This window comes from Apodemus sylvaticus, chromosome 17 (assembly GCF_947179515.1).
Source record: "Apodemus sylvaticus chromosome 17, mApoSyl1.1, whole genome shotgun sequence".
Classification (NCBI taxonomy): domain Eukaryota; kingdom Metazoa; phylum Chordata; class Mammalia; order Rodentia; family Muridae; genus Apodemus; species Apodemus sylvaticus.
The window spans coordinates 3,768,139-3,790,968 of NC_067488.1; the positions used below are offsets into that span (position 1 = coordinate 3,768,139).

The window sequence follows — 22,830 nt, forward strand, 5'->3', positions numbered from 1 at the left end:
GTGTGGTGCACCTGTAATTCCAGTACTCAAAGCTGAGGAAGGAAGATCAAAGAATTCCCATCATCCTCTACCACATAGTGAGTTCAAGGCCTAGCTGAGCTAAGGTGAAGCCCTGTCTCAACCCCATACCTACTCAACAAAAGAAAACATTGCGTTTAATAAATCAGACTCCTTTAAGAGAAAATGATGTCCATTTTTGTTTCTATGTATGCTGAAATGTATTTTAAGACCCTCTGAAACCATAGGCCTTAACAGGCCCAGAGGGTCCTCATGGAATTCCTAACATTCACAATAGCACACATTGCTGGGCTCTAATGAGAGCTTACATCTGAGGACCAGAAAAACCAACCACTTAACTTCAGGCTGCACCTGGAACTCGTCACAGATACACAGGGAGCAAAATGTTCCTTTTTCCAGATTCCAAGTCATATCCTGAACTGCCCAGCAAGCTTGGGTTTAGGAACATTTGTGTATACATGTTTATGCAGCCTGGGTATTAGTGAATTCATAGTCTCAGGAAGGATTTCCCAAGGTCACAGAACTTACTCCACTAAACAGTGCAGCTTATGTTGTGGAGATCAAGAAAGTGGCGGCAACACCTGGAAAGGTTTCAAAAGGTCAGGTCACCTGAGAGCCACACAGAAGGAAGGCCGCTGTCAGTGCCTGAGAGCCACACAGAAGGCAGCTGACAACATTGAGTCCCAGTAGGACAAGAAGTGACATGGATACAACCAATTCCAGAAATCTGAAACTGAGAAGCCTTTTAGAATTGAGAAGTCATAAACTCTACTTAGAATTTCTAACACATGCTCTGAGCCAGAATCACTTAAAATGTTGGACATTCTACAACAATTTCTCGCCTACACAAACAAATGAAGAGTGTAACTGTTTCCTAGGGAAAAAATTGAACATGTTCAGCTGCACAGCATCAGATGCCACCACAAAGGACTTGAAAGATCTTCAGTTTAGCTCTCCAGATAGCTTGGGTGATCACAATAACCATCAAGGAGTTGGTCTTCACAGAAGTGTTTCGTATCCTACAGAGTTGAATCTAGGTACAAGTTGATGGCATCCTCCCAGAATAAGAGCAAGGGTCACACATGAACTGCAGGACCGTGTCAGCCGTCGTAAGCAACTTCCTTTCTGGTTCTAGCACTTTTGGCTAATCTACCCTTGAAATAGCAAAACCTCTGCTTTGTATGTAAGAGTCTGTACCTCTTTTTACCTTCAGACAGCACAGTTTATGGATTATGCACATATTTAGAGATAAAGAATTCCACTTACTGGTGATTTAGTGTGATTTAGTATAAAGATTTATTTTTATTTTATGTGCAATTTGAGTGTTTATGCACATGTGTGTGTGCACCATTTTGAGTGCCTAGTGCCTATAGAAGTCAAAAGAGGATTTTGGATATACTGTATGTAACTAGAATGAAGTATGGTTATGAGCCATTAGGCGGGTGCTGGAAACTGAACTAGGCCTTCTGCATGAGCAGTGTTGCTCGCCTGAGTCATTGCTTCAGCCCCACCATCACTTAATTTTAGTAATTAAATCAAACAATGGAGGTAAGGGCTCTAGAGAGTATACCTAAAATAACAAAAATTTCTCTACAGTGAACATAAAAGTAGTTCATAACTTTATGGAAATGGCACATCTCTTAAATTGTAAACATAGCTAGATAACAATTTATTTTGAAAACCAGCAGAGTATCTTGCAATTATTCAGTAAACAGACATAGTACCAAAAATATAAACCCTACAGTAAAGATGGAGGTTGGCAACACCTCCGTTAAAGGATCAGGTAGTTAATAAGGTAGCTAATATATTAGGCTTCCCTAGTCTTTTTTTTTAATATTTTTATTTTCTATATTCTTTGTTTACATTCCAAATGATTTCTCCTTTCCCGGATCCCCCCTCCCCATATGTCCCATAAACCTTCTTCTCTCCATCCATTCTCCAATCACCTCCCTCCTTTTTTTCTCTGTCTTTATATTCTCCTCCAGTGCTAGATCAGTCCTTTCCAGGATCAGGACCTTCTCCATACTTCTTCATGGGAGTCATTTGTTATGCGATTTGTGCCTTGGGTATTCAGGGCTTCTGGGCTAATTAATATCCACTTATCAGAGATTGCATCCATGTGTATTCTTTTGTGACTGGGTTACCTCACTTAGGATGATATTTTCCAGATCAAACCATTTGCCTAAAAATTTTGTGAATTCATTGTTTCTAATTGCTGAGTAGTATTCCATTGTGTAAATATACCACATTTTCTGTATCCATTCCTCCTTTGAGGGGCATCTGGGTTCTTTCCAGCTTCTGGGTATTATAAATAAGGCTGCTATGAATATAATAGAGCATGTGTCTTTATTGCATGCTGGGGAATCCTTTGGGTATATGCCCAGGAGAGGTATAGCAGGGTCCTCCGGAAGTGTCATGTCCAGTTTTCTGAGGAACCGCCAGACTGATTTCCAAAGTGGTTGTACCATCTTACAGCCCCACCAGCAGTGAAGGAGTGTTCTTCTTTCTCCACATCCTCGCCAACACCTGCTGTCTCCTGAGTTTTTGACCTTAGCCATTCTGACTGGTGTGAGGTGAAATCTCAGGCTTGTTTTGATTTGCATTTCCCTAATGACAGGCACCTTAAGAAGGCTTCCCTAGTCTTACAAGTGATGTTGCAGCTTCTCATCATGCAGAGCACAGTAGAGTTCATAAAGGAGTAAGAAGGCTGCTCTCAAGTGACACTGTATTCATAGATGAAGCCCCAGTTTCATTTTTCTTACACATGTGTTGAATTGTTCTTTTGCCTTTTTCTTTCTCAACATTATAATTGTAAAGGTTCTAACTGGAGCAGACCTGGTCAGTAGTTAAGAGCATTTGTTGCTCTTACAGAAAACTAGGTTCGATTCCCAGCACGCACATGCCGGCTCACTACCATCCATACCTCCAGTCCAGAAGATCCAGTGCCATCTTTTGAACTTGTTAGGCAGAGCATGCACATGATACACAGGCGTACTTATGAGCAAAGCATTCACACATAAAAGTGAGTAAGTCTCACTTTTAAGTTTTAATAAAATCTTTTTTAAAGTCAATTTTTCAAATGTAAAGATTCACAAGCTATCCAAAAATGCCCAGTTTGCCCATAATCCCTTGTGCCAACCCTTGCCTCAGGTCTTAAGGCTAATAGATCTCAATAGGCTAAACCTGGATTCGTAGTCTCCTCACTTTGACCTTTGTGGTATTCCCATCACATCAGTGCTTGGTAAAAAAAAACTCAAAAATGTAAGAAATGATAAGAGTAACCGTGTAAGCCATGCAGTAAACATGCTTGTCAAATAACAGTATTTTAGCCTCGCATTCTGTACCCAGTCAGTGTAAGAGCTTTAGAAAGTTCTCCAGTTCCTTTCTGGGATGTAGAACTATTTTAAGGTGAAATATGATTTTCCCATTTTTTTTAAGAAAACTGTGTTTTGAGGATAAGAGTGTCTTATAATTCCAGTGAATTGTCCCTGTTTGAACTGGCTTGCAGGTCCTATTCAGTCCACTCTTTCCAAGTGCATTCACACCATGTGTTTGTTCAGATGGTTCCAGAGAAAGAACAGACTCCTTACTGCCTCAGTCACAATTTGAAAACTAAAAAGGCAGAGACATAGGCAGGAAAAGATTCTGGGTTAACACTGATGTTTGTCAAGTGTTCTCTGTGTGCATACATGTATTAGAGCTAGTTATGTTTATGGTGCTAAGGGTTGTGAAGTTTCTTTAAAAAGAACAAATGATAAAGATTTTTTAATGAATTCTTCAAGAATGTCATTTATATATACAATAAATTATACACTCCACCCCCAACTCCTCCTTAATCCTTTACTCATACATCCTCTTTACACTTCCGTGTGTGTGTGCACACCTGCCTGCCTGTCTGTCTGCCTGCCTGTCTGTGTCCCTCTTATACAAGTTGCTAAGGGAATGTGAACTCCCTTTGTAGGATTCCTTGGGTAAAAAGCTTCAAAGCATTAAAATAAGCCTCTATAAACTTGATTCCATAATTTCTTAGTAATCTCATGTTAGAAAAAATGTAAATGAAAGCAAAGATTTACATTAAAATATTCATCACAGCTTTAAAAACACTGAAAAATGAAAGAGACCAAAATGTGTACTTTTAAGGAGAGTAAAGTAAAATCTAACAAGTCTGTGATGGTCAACAATTTGCAGGATTTTCAAAGTATTTATATAGAAAATATAAATAGTTGCTGTGTCCTATAACCAAGAAAAGAATTTAAATTCTCGATACAGAATGTTATCCTCACAGTGTGAGAGCAAATGCACAAAAGGTACTGAGAAAGCCATGACAGACAGCACAGTGTTACACGCCAAGGTCTCCATCATGTCCTCACAAGCCTTCTACCACCATTGCTCTCTGCCTTAGTTCGTCTCCTATCTTTCTATTCATAGTTTAATTGCTAGTGGTTAGTTTCTCTTAATCTGTTGTATGTATTAAATATGAACAGTCTCCTAAGGAATTTATTCTCAACTAAGAGCTACTTGAGCCAGTGACATGAAAGTAGAGGTGGTGGTCTAAACGCATGTGGACTGAGATGTTTGAGAGCTACAAAGACGTGGCAACATGGCACAGTAGGGAACGTATCTAATTTGGTGCAGTGCATGTGTGGAACTGCCAAAGGGGAACCTGGGTGAAGGCTGCAAGAGCTCTGATATGCTGTGCTAAGCAATTTAATGCTGCCTTCAGACTGTGATAGCATAGAGGTGAGAACATCCAGACCCAGCACAGGCCAGGCTGAAGACTGAGTGCAGGTTGCCATGGAGAGCACACCACACGTAGCCTGGGAGATAGAAACAGAATACCATGGTCAAGGAAGTTCAATATTATTTCATTGTAATTCAGGATAAAAGGCGGGCCACCCTAAAAAGATGGGTCCATAAAATGGTTGGCAGGCTTTAGTGTCAACTTGACATAAGGTAAAGTCATCAGAGAGGATGGAGCCTCAGTTGAGGAAATGCCTCCATGAGATCCAGCTGTAAAGTGTTTTCTCAATTAGTGATCAATGGAAGAGGGTCCAGCTACCCTGGGCTTCAAGTCCTAGGTTCTATAAGAAAGCAGGCCAAGGAAGGCATGAGGAACAAGCCAGTAAGCAGCACCCCTCCATGGCCTCTGCATCAGCTCCTGCCTCCAAGTTTGAATTCCTGTCCTGAATTTTTCCAAAGCTATGATAAGGAAGTATAAGCAGAATAAACCCTTTTCTCCCCAACTTGCTTTTTGGTCATGGTGTTTCCTTGCAGTGGTAGAAACCCTAACTAAGAAAGTCAGCCAAATTTTGTGATATAAATATTCCTTCAGTAGCTGACTTCAAGCTGTCAATGTTTTAGCAACCTGTTAGAAATTTTGGCTATTTGGGGACTGGTTTTCATAATCAATTATGAGCCAATTTCAGCTTAATACTGTTTGGAGGAGTTCTGTCCTAAAGACCCTATCCCTCTGTGTTGAAAAGATGTCTGGCAGGAAGCTGTGGGTGGCCACGGGGTAATGTAAATAGAGGAATACCACAGTTGTACACACTTGGTAGAGATGTTTCTGGTGGAGGTGAGAATATAGACAAGGGGAGAACACACAGAAAGTAGCTGTACACTGCTGCAGATCCTAAATCTGGGAAAGATGGTGGTGCCAGAGCTCTGGCAAAGTTGAGGCTATATTGACATAAATGCATAAGAAAATGATTACTCGGTGAATAGCAGCTATGAATTCTGAACAATGCCAAACACTGCCTGAGGACTCTGGGTTCTAAACAACGTGGGCAAGTTTGGGAAGGAGTCAAAACCATGGCAATTCAGGGTGGCCTGTCATCTCTCTAACCTGGGACACCAGTACAGTCAAAGAATGAAAGAACCCTGGAAAGGAGAGAAGCCATAAATTGGAGAATTGGAGATGTGTGTGTGTGTGTGTGTGTGTGTGTGTGTGTGTGTACATCTCCAGTTGACCCAGCTGTTCTCATGAGCCATACGTATATGCTAAAAGACTGCAAGCACCTTGCATCTCAAACTTGAATTGAACTGTCTCCCACCCAGGTGTGAGAGTCTTCCGTACTACCCTAAAGAAATTACTCCAAAATCAGCACTCTTTAGAATCCACAGCCTCTATAATATAGTGTTTATAGTGTTGCATGATGTAACTCTAGTAGATCAGAAAGTAACCTCAGAGATCTAAGTCAGAAAAGGAAAGCTACTCATTTTGAAGTGAAAGACAATTCCAACCCACAGGAATCCAGATGTTGGCTTTATCAGACATAAACTTTAAAGCAGCAGTCATAGTGAAGGATTTATAGATACAGTTAAGGTTCTGAAGTGGCTAGTTTTTAATTAATTCTGGGTGGGCCTAATTTCATCAGATAAAAGCCTTCAGAGACTCAAAACCTCTGTGAAGAGCAGGGCAGTGGAGCACTGAACTTGCTGCACTAGCCGGCCAGCCTGGAAGTGGCTGCCAGCACCAGCCAATGTGAGGCCAGAGCCCTCAAAATAAGGCCACCACTGGAGTAGACCTAGAAGATGATTATCCAAATAAGAATCCTTATCTACAGTCTTGTTACATGAAGACATGGCCAACCCACAGCCTCCTGACCTGTAGACACAAAAGTAAACGGATGCCTACTAACATGGCTGGAAGGACACTGCACTTTAGCATCTCAGAGTCCTTAGCATCTCTGAGTCCCTTTTGTTTGACACCAGTTTCAATATGCGTGAAGCCCTAACCAAGAATATAATAGCACACACTATCATTTCTAGACCACTGTTCCTGGCCATGTCATTTAGTGTCATTTTTCATTTGATAAAGCTGGCACTTGCACAACCAGCAGCACACTCTGGCCTGCTTTTATCTAAGGATGGTTCCTTAATCTTAAGCATCTCTCCTGGATTATAGCACAAGCTAGAGATAGACACTAGGAGGAGCCTCAGTACTGTCTGTCTGGAAACCTTCCCTAGGTCTTTGGTTTATTAGCCCTTTGGCTGCTTTCCATGACACAGTGACAGTGTTGATGGTGAACTTCCTGACACCTCTGAGCAAATAGCCCTTTTCCTTTTCCTCAGCCTCTGATGAGATATCAGGTTTCTGGTCATTTTCTCTTTGAAGCTTCTTAGATATCCACTAATATTTTCTTGTGTTTTTATAGATTTTCTTTTCCGCTCCAGTTCCCCTCCTACATCTTGGGCTTTTGTTATAAGAGCACCAGTTTATGAATAACAAAATCTCTCTTACTTGTCTGTCAAATTATCACAAAAATCTTATATAATAATAATAATAAATAATAATAAAAAAATAATAAAAACAACAAGAGGAAGAAGAGGAGGGACAGGAAGAGGAAGAATGAGAAGAAGAAAAGAGGTCTGGAGAGATGGCTCAGAGTTCAAGAGCACTGTCTGTTCTTCCAGTCAGGTCCAGAGTTCAATTCCCAGCAATCACATGGTAGCTCTTAACCATCTATAATGAGATCTAGTGCCCTCTTCTGGCCTCCAGGTGTACATGCTGATAGAATGCTGTATATATAACAAATTATAAATCTTTTTTTTTTTTAAAGAAAAGGAAAGAAAAAGAAGTAGTCAAAGGGTTTTGTTGAGTGAGGAATTTCAGAACTAGGTTAATAGTTACAACTCAAGGTCTGAAAAGGTTGTAATTAAGGCATCAGCCAGAGCTGCAGTCCAGCCTTCAGAAGGATTGATTGGGCTGCAGGACCAGAGTTGCTTGTGTATTCTCTTGATGTGGCAGCTGGTTTTCCCTAGATCAAGGAATCCAGGACAAAATGAGACAGAAGCAAGTGCTTATGCTTAGAAGTTATTATCATTTATGTTACATCCCAGGGGTGAAACACAAATCAGTCCTGTCTAATGTGGAAACAATTACACAAAGAAACAGATAATAAGAAGCAGGCATTATCGGACTGTCTTAGAAATGAGCTTGCAGAGGCTTACTGGCAGCCAGTCTAACCAATCAGGAAGCTGCAGATAAAATGAGAGACCTTATCTCAAGAAAATAAAGTAGGGAGCAGTACAAGAAGTCACACAACACTGACCTCTAACTTCCTAATACGTACACACACACACACACAAACACCAATAAAAGGGAGCATGTCTAGCTGGGTAGAGTTATCACTGTTGTAGTAATTGTTTAATCTCAATCAAGGGGCTTCTACTTCGCCTTTGGTCACTCAGGTCCCATATAAAACACATATCTATAATCATCTTACTCTGACTGGCCAACCCTCATGTCCAGTTCTCACGATCCCTTACCAGTGTCTACTCTCCCCATTCCTGCCGTGCTCCTCTCCTCAGACCCCAAGCCCCGAGCAAGGAAGCCCCACCTACCTTACTTCTGCCCAGCTCTAGGCTGCAGCTGTAGGCATCTTTATTCAACCAATAGTTTTAACTAAAGGCACAGGATTACATTGAATCAGAGAGGCAGGTAAATTGGAGTGGAAGGTGGACAGGAAAGGAGGTGCTAGCCATGCTTTTTAACAGACCTTCAGTAGATGCTCACTGAATCTAGAAAGCTGTGGGTTCCCATAACCCCTCTTACTGTACTCAAGATCAGAAGCTTAAAGTCATAGGTTACAGTCCTAGGCTATAAACCCTACTTTTATGTTGTCCTGGATGCCTTTCTATGTACTATACATATTTTTTTAAATCTAGTATGTATACATACACACACACACACACACCACACACAATCAGTGCAGTCAGACTCTTAGCCAAGAATAGCTCGTGGCCTTCCATTCCTGCTGGTCTGGGCACAAGTGCCACAGACCAGGTGTAGGCTTCACGTGGAGCCATCCCCGCCCAGTGCGTGTACAGCTTCTCATACTCTTATTTAATCTATATTTAACTTGTAAAAATTCTTATTATTTTTCATAAACTAAACATGGATAGAATACTTACTAAATATTACTTAAGCATTACTAATACTTAAACTAAATACACATTAAATGTAATTCATGCTGTCTTTCTCTTTAATCATGGCAATCATGTCCCAGAAGTCCACAGAGTCACCCTTGTCATTTAGGGCATAGCTGTCTGCAACCTGCAAGTCCACTTGTGAAGGAAGGATTTTATACCTTACTACTCAGTGACAGTAGTAGGATTTTTTTTTTTATTGTTGCTGACATCAAGATAGCTAAAGTCAACAGTGAGGTAAACACTTCTGGGACCATCTGGCAAGGATTTTAATCCAAAATATTCTATAAACATTGATTCTATTTGAGAACCAGGAACTACTGTCCAGTTGCTGTCAATTGCTTTCTTACTTCATTTTTCATGCAACCAGAAGAGCTGAAGGGAAACTATAGCCGTGGTCTCTTGGCTTTTCCTTTTTTCAAGTATCTCACTTCCATCAGGAAAATCACATTGCTCTTGTGGGACTTTCTGGTGCCTTCCAGAGTTACCCGCAGGACTGAGACCAGAATGGGTCCAACACTACGTATCTAGCCCATTGGAATCCCGCACTTCTTTAAATTATACACGGGCGATTGAGACTGAGCTGCTTTCCCTGTGACTGTCTTCCTGAGAATCACCTGCATTGCACCCTTTTCTGTCTTTAGAAGATATTGCCATGATAGGGCTGTGGTGGGGCACTTCCTCCCATCCCAGGGCCTATTTCTGGAGTTTTCTACAAAAACTGACTGGGAAGGTTGTCTGGGGATTATTTGAGCTGTGAGGTGCAGAGAAGAATGACTGTTGGGACTGGTTATGGTTTCTCTGCCCCTCCCCTGGCAGTAAATTCTAGATACTAAAATGTAGCTTTTAAAACTACACACTAGAGATTCCCTATGCTTTTTACAAGGCATTCGTACCTTTCCTCAAGCTGTACTCTGCAAATGTGAGTGTCCTCAGCTCTCAGTGTCTAAATACAAAGGTTCTTCACATGGATCATTGGAAATATGAATTTTAACGTACTGTGCTTGGAGAAAGGCTGTGCAGCTGGCCTATTGAAGCATAGTATTTTGCCATTTTTAATTATGGTAACTACTAATTAGGAATGTCACAAAGACCTCAGTATGTGTGTATATGTATGTATATGTGTGTATGTATATATATATATATATATATATATATATATATATATATATATATATATATATATCATGATTACTTTTAATCATCACCCATTGCCATGAACCTGTGTGACAAACGCATTAACCAAGACAATGGCATACTGTTACATTGTGGTACTTCTGATCATCTCTTGCATTTAATTATTCCCGGGATATTGAAGAACTCATTATTTAAAGGTTAGAATAATACCCAAGATATGGACAAACCCAGTGAGTGTCAGACACTAGGAATGTTGGCTGACTTCAAAGTTATGAAATTATTTCATTTCTCATGATAATTCTTGACTTGCCAAGTTAGTGAATTTTTAAGAACACTGAACAGATTTTAAGATAAATGTGAACTAACCCATTCTCGTGGAGTCAGGGACTTCCCTCAAGGCATAGTTCATGTTTGACTTGCCTGGCTCACATTTGGGGATAAAATGAGTTAGGACAAGTTCTTAGCACATTCCCTCCCTGGGAAAGAAAAACCAACTGCACAACTTGGAGAGGCTCTGAGAATCTGCAGTTGCCATGGATACTTTAACCTTTATAAAAATGTTTTCTCCATATGGCAACACAATTTACTTCAATGAAAATAAATAAGAATTTTTTATTTATTTTCTGTCCATCTGTTGCCTTCTTTTTTCCTCTAATTAAAAGTTAGAGTTTTAGTTGCCCAGGTCATCATAATGACTAAAAATAAATTAAAATATCATAAAACCTTTCAATCTTTTCTTAGGATATGTGTTGGCATGTCTCCTAAATTAAATTTTGCTGATGTCTCTTACATTTGATAGTAACTTAAAATAGAGTTCCAATTCTTTGGATAGGTTTCTTCATCATTTATACTTATATATAGTTACAATAGATGTAACAGAACAAACAGAAGCTTGACAATTTTGATTTACAAATCCAAGAGTATCTGAATGACTATAAGAGAACCTCTTGAGTTTATTTTCTTGGCTTCTGTTTCTGAGCTCTTCTGAATTATCTTTTATCATGTGCATCCTACATATTCTAAAACCTTCCTCTAAAGAATTATATCCAGCCAAATTCTGAGAATCATCAGCTGCCAAGCTGTCCAAAGATTATATCGGTCACTGTTTTACTTACTAATTAAGAGGAAAAGAATCATCCACATCTGCATATATATATATACACACACAGGCATATCACACATGACCTGACTATAGAGAATGCCCATGCCCTTTTCTTTCATAAAAACCCTGCATATCATTGCATATATATATATATATATATGTATATGTATATATGTATGTATATGTATATATGTATGTATGTATATATATATGCTGTATGTATTTATATCTGATTTCATGATCAAAGTATTTGAAGTGTCAATAATGATAATTATAATAAATGAACAAGCTTGCTTATTGAACCTTTTTAGAATTGAATAAAAATGAAGGCACAACATACCCAAATTTATGGGACACAATGAAAGCAATGCTAAGAGGAAAACTCATAACAACTCTGAGTGCCTCCAAAAAGCAGCTGGAGAGAGCATACACTAGCAGCTTAACAGCACACCTGAAAGTTCTAGAACATACAGAAGCTAATACACTCAAGAGGAGTAGATGGCAGGAAATCATCAAACTCAGGGCTGAAATCAGCCAAGCTGAAACAAAAAGAACTATACAAAGAATCAACCAAACCAGGAGCTGGTTCTTTGAGAAAATCAACAAGATAGATAAACCCTTAGCCAGACTAATCAGAGGGCACAGAGACAGTATCCAAATTAACTAAATCAGAAATGAAAGAGGAGATATAACAACAGAAACTGAGGAAATTAAAAAAAAAAAAATCATCAAATCCTACTACTATACTCAACACAACTGGAAAATCTGGATGAAATGGACAATTTCCTAGAATGATACCAAATACCAACATTAAATCAGGATCAGATAGACCATCTAAATAGTCCTATAACCCCTAAAGAAATAGAAGCAGTCATTGAAAGTCTCCCAACCAAAAAAAGCCCAGGACCAGATGGTTTTAGTGCAGAATTCTATCAGACCTTCAAAGAAGACCTAACACCAATACTCTTCAAACTATTCCACAAAATACAAACAGAAGGAACACCAATTTGTTCTATGAACGCACAATTATGCTGATACCAAAACCACACAAAGATCCAGCAAAAAAGAGAACTTCAGACCAATTTCCCTTATGAATGTCTATGCAAAAATACTCAATAAAATTTTTGCCAGCCAAATCCAAGAACACATCAAAACTGTCATTCAACACAATCAAGGAGGCTTCATCCCAGGGTTGCAGGGATGGTTCGGTATACGGAAATCCATCAATGTAATCACTACATAAACAAACTCAAAGAAAAAAAACCACATGGTCATTCCATTAGATGCTGAAAAAGCATTTGACAAAATTCAGCATCCTCTCATGTTAAAAGTTTTAGAAAGATCAGGAATTCAAGGCCAATACCTAAACATAGTAAAAGCAATATACAGCAAACCGGTAGCCAACATCAAACTAAATGGAGAGAAACTTGAAGCAATCTCACTAAAATCATGGACTAGACAAGGCTTCCCTCTCTCTCCCTATCTATTCAATATAATGCTTGAAGTTCTAACTAGAGGAACTAGACAACAAAAGGAGATGAAAGGAATAGAAATTAGAAAGGAAGAAGTCAAATTATCACTATTTGTAGATTATATGATAGTATATCATACTATCATACTTAAGCAACCAAAAAAAAAAAAAAAAACTAGACCAGAGAACTACTACAGCTGATAAAAACTTCAGCAAAGTGGCCACATATAAAATTAATTCAAACAAAGCAGTAGCCGTCCCATACTCAAAGGATAAATAAGCTGGAAAAGAAATTAGGGAAACAACACCCTTCACAATAGTCACAAACAACATATAGTATCTTGGTGTGACTCTAACCAAACAAGTGAAAGATCTGTATGACAAGAACTTCAGGTCTCTGAAGAAAAAAAATCTAAGAAGACCTCAGAAGATGGAACAATCTCCCGTGCTCGTGGATTGGCAGGACAAATATAGTCAAAGTGGCCATCTTGCCAAAAGTGATATACAGATTCAATGCAATCCCCATCAAAACTCCAGCTCAGTTCTTGATAGAGCTAGAAAAAGCAATTTGCAAATTCATCTGGAATAACAAAAAAAAACCCAGGAGAGCTAAAACTATTCTCAACAACAAGAACTTCTGGCAGAATCACCATCCCTGATGATTGATGAGTACCTCAAGCAGTACTACAGAGCAATAGTGTTAAAAACTGCATGGTATTGGTACAGTGACAGGCAGGTAGATCAGTGGAATAGAGTTGAAGACCCAGAAATGAACCCACACACCTATGGTCACTTGATCTTTGACAAAGGAGCTATAACCATCCAGTGGAAAAAAGGTAGCCTTTTCAACAAATGGTGCAGGTTCAACTGGTGGTTAGCATGCAGAAGAATGCAAATCGATCCATTCTTAACTCCTTGTACTAAGCTCAAGTCTAAGTGGATCAAGGACCTCCACATAAAACCAGACACACTGAAATTAATAGAAAAGAAACTGGGGAAGAGCCTTGAGCTCATGGGGAAAATTTCCTGAACAGTACACCAATAGCTTATGCTCTAAGATCAAAAATTGACAAAAGGAACCTCATAAACACAAAGTTTCTGTAAGGCAAAAGACACTGTCAATAGGATAAAATGGCAACCAATAAATTGGGAAAAGATCTTTACCAACCCTACATCCGACAGAGGGCTAATATCCAATATATTCAAAGAACTCAAGAAGTTAGACTCCAAAGAACCAAATATTCCTATTTAAAATGGGGTACAGAGCTAAACAAAGAATTTTCACCAAAGGAATATCGAATGGCTGAGAAGTACCTAAAGATATATTCAACATCCTTAGTCATCAGGGAAATGCAAATCAAAACAACCCTGAGATTTCATCTCACACCAGTCAGAATGGCTAAGATCAAAAACTCAGGAGACAGCAGGTGCTGGGAAGGATGTGGAGAAAGAGGAACACTCCTCCACTGCTGGTGGGATTGCAAGATGGTGCAACCACTCTGGAAATCAGTCTGGAGGTTCCTCAGAAAATTGGGCATAATACTACCGGAGGACCCTGCTATACCACTCCTGGGCATATACCCAGAGGATTCTTCAGCATACAATAAGGACACAGGCTCCACTATGTTCATAACAGCCTTATTTATGATAGCCAGAAGCTGGAAAGAACCCAGATGTCCCTCAACAAAGGAATGGATACAGAAAATGTGGTATATTTGCACAGTGAAATACTACTCAGCTATTAAAAATAATGAATTCATGAAATTCTCAGGCATATGGGTGGAACTGGAAAATATCATCCTGAGTGAGATAACCCAATCACAAAAGAACATACATGGTATGTATTCACTGATAAGTGGATATTAGCCCAGAAGTTTAGAATACCCAACACACAAATCACAGATCAACTGAAGCTCATGAAGAAGGAAGAACATAGATACTCTGGTCCTTCTTAGAAGGGGGAACAAAATACCCACACAGGGAGATACAAAGTGTGGAGCAGATTCTGAGGCAAAAAACATCCAGAGACTACCCAACCTAGGAATCCATCCCATATACAGTTACAAAACCCAGACACTATTGTGGATGCCAACAAGTGCTTGCTGACAGGAGCCTGATATAGCTGTCTCCTGGGAAGCTCTGCTAGTGCATGACAAATACAGAGGGGGACACTCTCAGCCAACCACTGAACTGAGCACAGGGTCCCCAGTGGAGGAGGTAGAGAAAGGACCCAAGGAGCTGAGTTTGCAGTGCCATAGAAGGAACAAGATGAGCCACCCAGTAACCCTAGAGCTCCCGGGGTCTAAACCATCAAAGAGTACACATGGAGTTACCCATGGCTCCAGACTCATAGGCAGCGGGGGGTGGCCTTGTTGGACATCATAGACAGGAGAGGCCCTTGGTCCTGGGATGTTGTGGATAGCCCTGGGCTTGTATTTTGATGCTAATTCTACCGGTGGCCTGGAGAAACCGCAAGTTATATGGGATAACATAGATGGGAATAGAGTACTGTAGTGGGAGATCCACCCACTCTAGGTGTATAGCTTGTATTGTTATTAAGTTGAGATTTCTTTTACCGGGTATTAGGGTTGGAAAAATATAGCAACACTGGGAAGGCTCGATGCTGCAGTGTAGGGAAATACCAGGACAGGGAAGCAGGAGTGGGTTGATTGAGGAACAGGGGGAGGGGAGGTGGGTAATGGGATTTTTCCGGGGAGGCAAACCAGGAAAGGGGACAATATTTGAAATGTAAATAAAGAACATATCTAATAAAAAAATTAAAAAAAGAAAAAATAAGTGTCTAATGGACATAGGTGTTAGTAACTTTATTTTAAATGACTTTCTATATTTATATTATAAACTGGTGGAACAAAAGTACATCTTGATAAATCACTAGACACATATATCTCTTGCCTATATTTTTATATGACATTAAGATGCTTATATAAATGAATTCTTATATAAATTCTTCCATAGAGTTGGTGAGTCAATAATTATCTGAACCTGAGATTTCATACAAGGAATACCCTCTAGCTAAAATTTCCATCCCAACCACCACGTTGTGAGATGTCAGGTTTCTCTCTTTTATAAGTAGATTTATACTAATTGCACAGTATTTGTAGCCTTTGTTGAACTCAGACAATTCTAAGGGAAAACTTACAAGTACTTCACACTGAAAAATGAAGTACTCAGCAGCCCATGGAATGTGGCAGTGGTCACCATTAGCAGCTCTTGCACCATGGCGGTGTCACTCTTAGTTGCTTTAGAAAGACTTTCATAAGTTAGCCCTCTTCCTCTTTTCTTGTTCCTACATAAAAGAGTCTAAGCTCTGCACTAAAAAACAATTCAATTTTATCTCTACCTAATCATTCTTTTTTATGAGAAATTATATTCTGCAAATGTGAAAGGCTCTATAGGGTCCAGAAAATGTCATTGTTTAGTCATGATGCTATCAAGCCATGATGTAGAATTATTTCTGCATGGCTTTATCATAATGTTAGCTAACAAGCATCTTTAAATTGAGTTTCTATGAAAACTCAGAATGCATGACATAGTTCTTCTCACTGTTCTGCTCATTTCCCAACATTACAATACACTTAAACCAGACACTGCAAATGAGTAGATGAACTTTGTTTTCTAGATAATATTTTGTATAAGTAATATTTTTTTAAAAAATCTTAATTTTCATTCACACTGCTCACCTGTCTTATCACCCTTTGTTTACTTGATCTTTTTCATATTTTTATTAAATTTTCATACATTTTGGCCATAGTTTTTTCCTCCACAGATCTTACCCTATTTGATGTTTTACTATCAATATCTCAGTGTCTGATTTGTAGTTTAATATCATTATCCATGTAAGATATAGCTTCTATCTTAAAAGAATATTCAAAAGAGAAAATATTTTAATATTGGGATTTAATTTAATTATTTTGTGTATAAATGTCTCTACTAAAATTTGTGAGAATTTGATTTTGGTTAGTCTCATTAACCTTGATTCATTTATTCAATAAATGTATTAAATGCCCACTGTAGAGTAAAATGCCATATTAATGAGTTTAAAAGTTTGATAAATAAATGGTGTATAGTTTTAATGTTAATATATGTAAAAGTTATAGGTTTGAGACATATCAATATATTCAGTTGCTTATTGCCCTTGAATTACATCTTAATGTTTTACCCTCCTTAAAAATTTCTATAATGAGTACAGTGAAATGGGAAAAATCCTTGTAGTTGTTTGAATTTTTAGTTTCTCATTAGAACATTGTGCACAACTGTAGGGTAAATTATAAAACACAGAAGCAAGCCTCATTCACTTATTTTTTAAAGTATAAAAATCTTTACAGCGTTTTTAAGTGAGTAATAAATGCATCAGCTCACAGAAAAGTCTTTGGCACCGTTATAGTGTGGCCTTAAGTAGTGTTCAGCATCCACTCACTTTCTCAGCTTCCCCTTTCCTAGTGGGCTCTGTTCTCCTGAAGTGCATCTTAGTTTTCTTTCTTCCTGAATATATCAGTTCAGGAATTCTCTCTTTAGACATGTCTGTGGGTGGTCCTCAGGGCTGATCTCTAACTCCCTGACCACTAATTCTGTTTTATTTTGTACAGGAAAAGAAAAATGACTTGAAAGCTGTATATACTCCCATCTGAAGTCTTCAGTAGTAAAATTACACATTTAGCCTGGCTGGCAGCATAGTCCTTCGGGATTCCCACACACACAGTTGTGACCACTATCCCTCGCCTTTAAGTGGTCAATTAAAGTTCCAAGAGTGTCTCCTGGTTAACTTTTCTACTCAGTAGAAAAATATTAAGCACTACCTAAATTGTCTAGAAAAGAATGAAAAGTCTACACAGAGACACCCTGTCTCGGGGAAAAAAAAAAAAAACAAAAGAAAGAGGGGGGGGATTGATGGGAAGGTGGTAGAGGAAGTGAATCACTAAGGGAAACTCTTCAAAGAAAAGAAGTAAAAGACCCCTACCCCCCAGCCCCAGAGGTGATAAAGGAACAAGGAAGCCTTGGGCTCCGGGGCAGAAGGGTTGAGGCCCCTCACCCTGCTTTGCCTCATCCTGTTGTGCAGCCTTGTGCCTCCTACACACTTGTTCTGTTACACTACAGATGCTGTGTGTTAGTGTCCAGAGACCAGCACTAATTCCTAAATAGATCACAAACTCTGAGCTTTATAAATGCATATAGCTCTCACCTAGGCTGAATTAGGCTAGGTCTAACTTCCGCCTTCCTTTTTTTCCAGCCAGCTAACACTATTAACTGTGTATGTCTGTTGCTTTGTAAATCTCAAGTCCCTTTGGCGTGGAATGAACTGTGATCTTTGCCAATAGAAGTTTTACCCAAACTGAGCCCCAGCTCTTAAGCTCTCCTAATCACAGTAGCCTGGAGCAGCCCTCACCCCACCCCCTTGTCTGGACTGCGGGAGCACCCTCTTCTTCCCCTCTGCCTCTGTGGTCCATTTGCTCTTGAGAATCTCCCTAGAGGCTAGTCTACTCCTGTGGCTCAAAGAGCACACCTCATCTCTTCCACTGGGCCTCAGCACTGCCTTCCTTATGAGGCCCACACCACACAGATGAGCTGGATAGATGGCAGAAAATATCTCATTGAAATATAAATTTCATTATTTTTATGCCAGATTTTATGTCAATTCTTTATATTCGTGTCTAAAAATTAAAATCCAGATAGGAATATTATTTCTCAAGAGGAAGCTTTAGCCACTGTAATCAAGAAGACATTTCCTACCATAGCCTATGGGACTGTCTGATCATTGCCGTCCATGGCCAACTAGTGCTAAAGACTCCCAGGCATAGTGACTCTACCACAGGTGGGCTGATGTGCTCCTGGGCCTTCGGAGATCCTTCTCATCGACTTTTCTCCATGAATGCAAATGCAATATCCTAGGAAATTATATGCATGTAATTCCCAGTGATAGATATTTCTTTTTTTTTTTTTTTTTTTTTTTTTGGATTTTTTGGATTTTGGTTTTTTGGAGACAGGGTTTCTCTATATAGCCCTGGCTGTCCTGGAACTCACTCTGTAGACCAGGCTGGCCTCAAACTCAGAAATCCGCCTGCCTCTGCCTCCCAGAGTGCTGGGATTACAGGCGTGCGCCACCACTGCCCAGCCAATAGATATTTCTTAACGGTGGAACATTGCAAGTCCTTAGTTGATGCATATGGGGAGAAGGGCTAAATTTTCTTCTCATTTGACTTTTCTGTGAGAACTGAATCCAAAATGAATCTGAATTTTAATAATTCAAAGAAAATATTTTTGCCAACATTCTGAAAACAATTAATTGCCAAAGAAAACCTAATGGCATATTTCTTGGTGGTACTAAATCAATAAAAGTTGTATGCAGGAAGGATCAGTTTATTAAACTGATCTCATATGCAAATGTGCATATCCTCAATTAAAGTTACGTTTTATCTATTAAAAAAAAAAAAAAAAAAAACCTCTCAAGTCTATGGCACATTCAGGAAATCTAGCTGCACTGACCTTAAGTAACTTTCCTCCTTGGGCTTTGTATTGTATTGTTTTGGTTTTTTGCTTTTTGTCATTCCCGGCTACTAGTACCTCCAAAGAAAACAACTTTATTTCCTTTAGCTTTGTGTGGATCTGAACTTTATTCCCAGTTGCCGCTATTTAAAAAAGAAGAAGAAAGAAATGTTTCCAAATAACTACTATTGCTTCTCTCTCTCTCTCTCTCTCTCTCTCTCTCTCTCTCTCTCAGCTAATATTTACACATCAAAGATATTCTGATACTGTTATATTGTCGAGCATATATAGGTGAGATCCTGTTTTTACTGAGGGTGCTTGCTGCCCTGTCTTTTTGCCTTTGGTCTTTTTTAGAAGTCTTCGGCTGGTAGCCTTGTTGTTTCCAGGGCTCATCAGCAGTGGTGTGAAGGAGGACCTGAAGGAAGGTCATAATAGAAGCAGGAGGAAGCTGGGGGATTTAGGAAAGATGTATGCAGGCATCCTCAGGGCAGTGCTACCATAGCCATCTACAGAGCGCATCCTCAGAGCAGTGCTACCATAGCCATCTACAGAGCGCATCCTCATGGCAGTGCTACCATAGCCATCTACAGAGAGCATCCTCAGGGCAGTGCTACCATAGCCATCTACAGAGAGCATCCTCAGGGCAGTGCTACCATAGCCATCTACAGAGCACATCTTCAGGGCAGTGCTACCATTGCCATCTACAGAACGCATCCTCAGGGCAGTGCTACCATAGCCATCTACAGAACACATCCTCAGGGCAGTGCTACCATAGCCATCTACAGAACACATCCTCAGGGCAGTGCTACTATAGCCATCTACAGAACACATCCTCAGGGCAGTGCTACCATAGCCATCTACAGAGCACATCCTCAGTGCAGTGCTACTATAGCCATCTACAGAACACATCCTCAGGGCAGTGCTACCATAGCCATCTACAGAGCGCATCCTCAGTGCAGTGCTACCATAGCCATCTACCAGTCCTAGAACAAGTCCTTCAGTACAAGGGTCAAACTGCTTCACTAGAGCACATGGCCAGTGACCGGAGAATTTTCAAACTAAGCATGTTGTCAGGGTTCTTCCAAAGGCTGAAACTGAAAGAAAAAAATGTGCCTGCATAGAACCTTTCATTTTGTGGATAATACCATGTCTGCCTTAAGTGCATCTTCATAGATCTGTGACTCTGTGGATGTTTTCAGTGTCGCCTAGTCTGTAGTTGGGAGTGTTTCTTCACCTTTAGTTAGGTCTACTAAATAATGGAATGAAAAGCCTGGCATTCCGTATCATATAAACACTTAAAGTATCAGTTTTCATTACTTCCTAAGCATATCAAATATTGTTTATATATTTTATAAAGTATTAATTCCCATATATTTAATATACCTGTATTAAACTGATTTTTATTGGCTAAGTTGGTGATTACTAGCTAAAATAGTAAATACTTGAATGAGCCACAAAAGAAACTCAGCTATTGCCAAGAGTCTCCATAATGTAAGTCAATAGGGCTATGCGCCCAGAGGCTCAGCTGCCCAAAGTCACAGTGACATACCATGCAAAAACACATTATCTCATGTCCAAAGGTCGATGGTATTTCTGATTTAAAGGTAGAATCTCATAAAATACTTATTACATGGATTTTGTCTTCTGTTTTATGTTTTATCAAAAAGAAAAAGAAAAAGAAATCAAGGACTGGTAATTTAGAGTCAAAAAATAGCGCTATAGGGAGAAGTTAGCTGAACGTGCTATCAGCCAACACCAGTGGTCTTTGATCTCACATTTAAACCTCTTGTCCTCCAAATGAATGAAGTAGCTTTTTTCCTCCTCAAATGTTCAACAGACCTTTTGCCATTTGGTAGAACCATTATTTCAAACTGTGATCTGGAAAACAATGTTGACTCTGGCATATTTGCTATTCTTAGCCTGGTGAACTAAGCTGGAAGTGGATGAATAATGCAGGTTAGAAAGAAAACACATGCTAGAGATTACAAATAGAGAGAGGTCTTCCAGCAACAAGACTTTCATTTTAGGACTAGATTTTTGTTGGCATGTTTGGCATTATGACAATTATTGTTTTTCTTTCCAGCTGTTACACATCTGTATTGAAGGCTGGGGTAACTGGCGTTGGTCAGAGCCCTTCGTTGTGGACCATGCCGGTACATTTATTAGAACGATTCAGTACAAGGGTCGAACTGCTTCACTCATCATCAAAGTTCAACCACTCAGCGGAGTGCAAAAACAGGTGAGTCTCCTTGTGTTCATGACCCAGACATCTCCTGATCTTTGTATAATGGGCATGACTATTAAATGTGAGTAAGTAGTATGGAACACATACCAGTGGTTAGGTATGTCTGCAGTCTGACACTATGCACATGAATACTTAGTGCTGATGGTACTGATGAGGACAGTGGCTTCCGACCCTTTGGCCCTCGTCCTTTACTAGAGTTGCTAAAGAGCAGTAAAGTTTACTGGATTTTAGTTCCACCTTTGTCCCTGTCACACCTGCCTTCTGGTAGGGGTGCTAACGAGCTGTGAAATAGCCACAGGCCTTTCCTGAGAAGGAAAAGGAGCACAAAGGAGGAGAGACTCTTGGATGATCCACCAGCGGATAACCAGGAGTTGCTTCTCGCGCCTGTGCACACAGGAACACTGTGTATGGAAGGGGTGGCGCCAGCTCCTGTGATAGCCTGCGCCTGCGCTCCAGCAAGCTTTGCTTTTCCTAAGAGTTAATATTAACTGCAGTAAAAATTCACTGCAGTCTGACTCTTGGCATATAAAACCTCAGCTCTCAGCACATTTTTTTTGTATTTTATAAAACTTCCTTTTGGCTGTATTTGAAGTTCTAAGACTGCAAAGAGAAAAAAAGTATCTGACACTTTTTTTTCTATATTCTTAAGATGTGAAAATGTGGTTTCTAAAAGATTTTTTTCAAGTGTGCAGCCTATGACAAAAGTAGAAGCGGAAAAAAAGAAGCATTAAAAACCTGAAGACTGGCTTCACCACACACAGTACCTGGGTTTGTTGTAAGGGTTTGAATATACACGTCTGCATCTGATTGTAACCAGCAAAGCAGGGCTCCTGTGACCTGAGGACGAGTAGGAGCCGCACCCTCCTGGGAGAGGGTGGGGTGCCCCTCTCAGAGCAGTGGCCTGAGAGTTCTCCTGGAACTGCCAGGCAGCAGCTAGCAAGAGGAGAGTCGGCCGGATCGCCCATCCTGGACTGGTTAATCAGCGATCTGAACTTGCAGTTCTCATTACTGAGCACAACTGCAGTGGAAGACAGGAAGCAGGGGCACAGTATCCTGAGTAACCCTCACGTCACTCCTCAGAGGTCTGTCTACACAAAGGCAGGATAAAATGTCACATACCAAGAGTGTGACACAATCTTTGTTCTCAAATTGCAAATTCGTGTAAAACTGGCAGTAAGTGTGAAGGGAATTTAGGGGCTGTATTGAAAAAATAGTGCTTCATCAAGTCTTTGGAAAATATTTAGAATTTGGATTAAGGCAAAATACTCCAAACATTATCAAATAGACAAAGACATAAATATGAAACAATGAGTATTTCTGAAAGATATAGGAGAGGACCTACCTGTGGTATGAAGAAGACTAAGGCTGGAGCTCCTGCATGCCCTAAGAGTTCTTGGTGGTTGTACCCCGTGTGATAAATGTGTA

At 39.8% G+C, this 22,830-nt stretch overlaps 1 protein-coding gene across 3 annotated transcripts in view; it reads left to right on the top strand.

Annotated features, from left to right (window-relative positions):
- Nucleotides 1–22,830, top strand: part of Vps13b (vacuolar protein sorting 13 homolog B) — a 564,131-nt gene that overhangs the window by 480,043 nt on the left and 61,258 nt on the right. For all 3 annotated transcript variants that reach the window (XM_052160919.1, XM_052160921.1, XM_052160920.1), the window contains one exon: nt 21,244–21,399. In XM_052160919.1, coding sequence (XP_052016879.1) covers nt 21,244–21,399 — 156 coding nt within the window. The remainder of the gene's footprint in view (nt 1–21,243; nt 21,400–22,830) is intronic.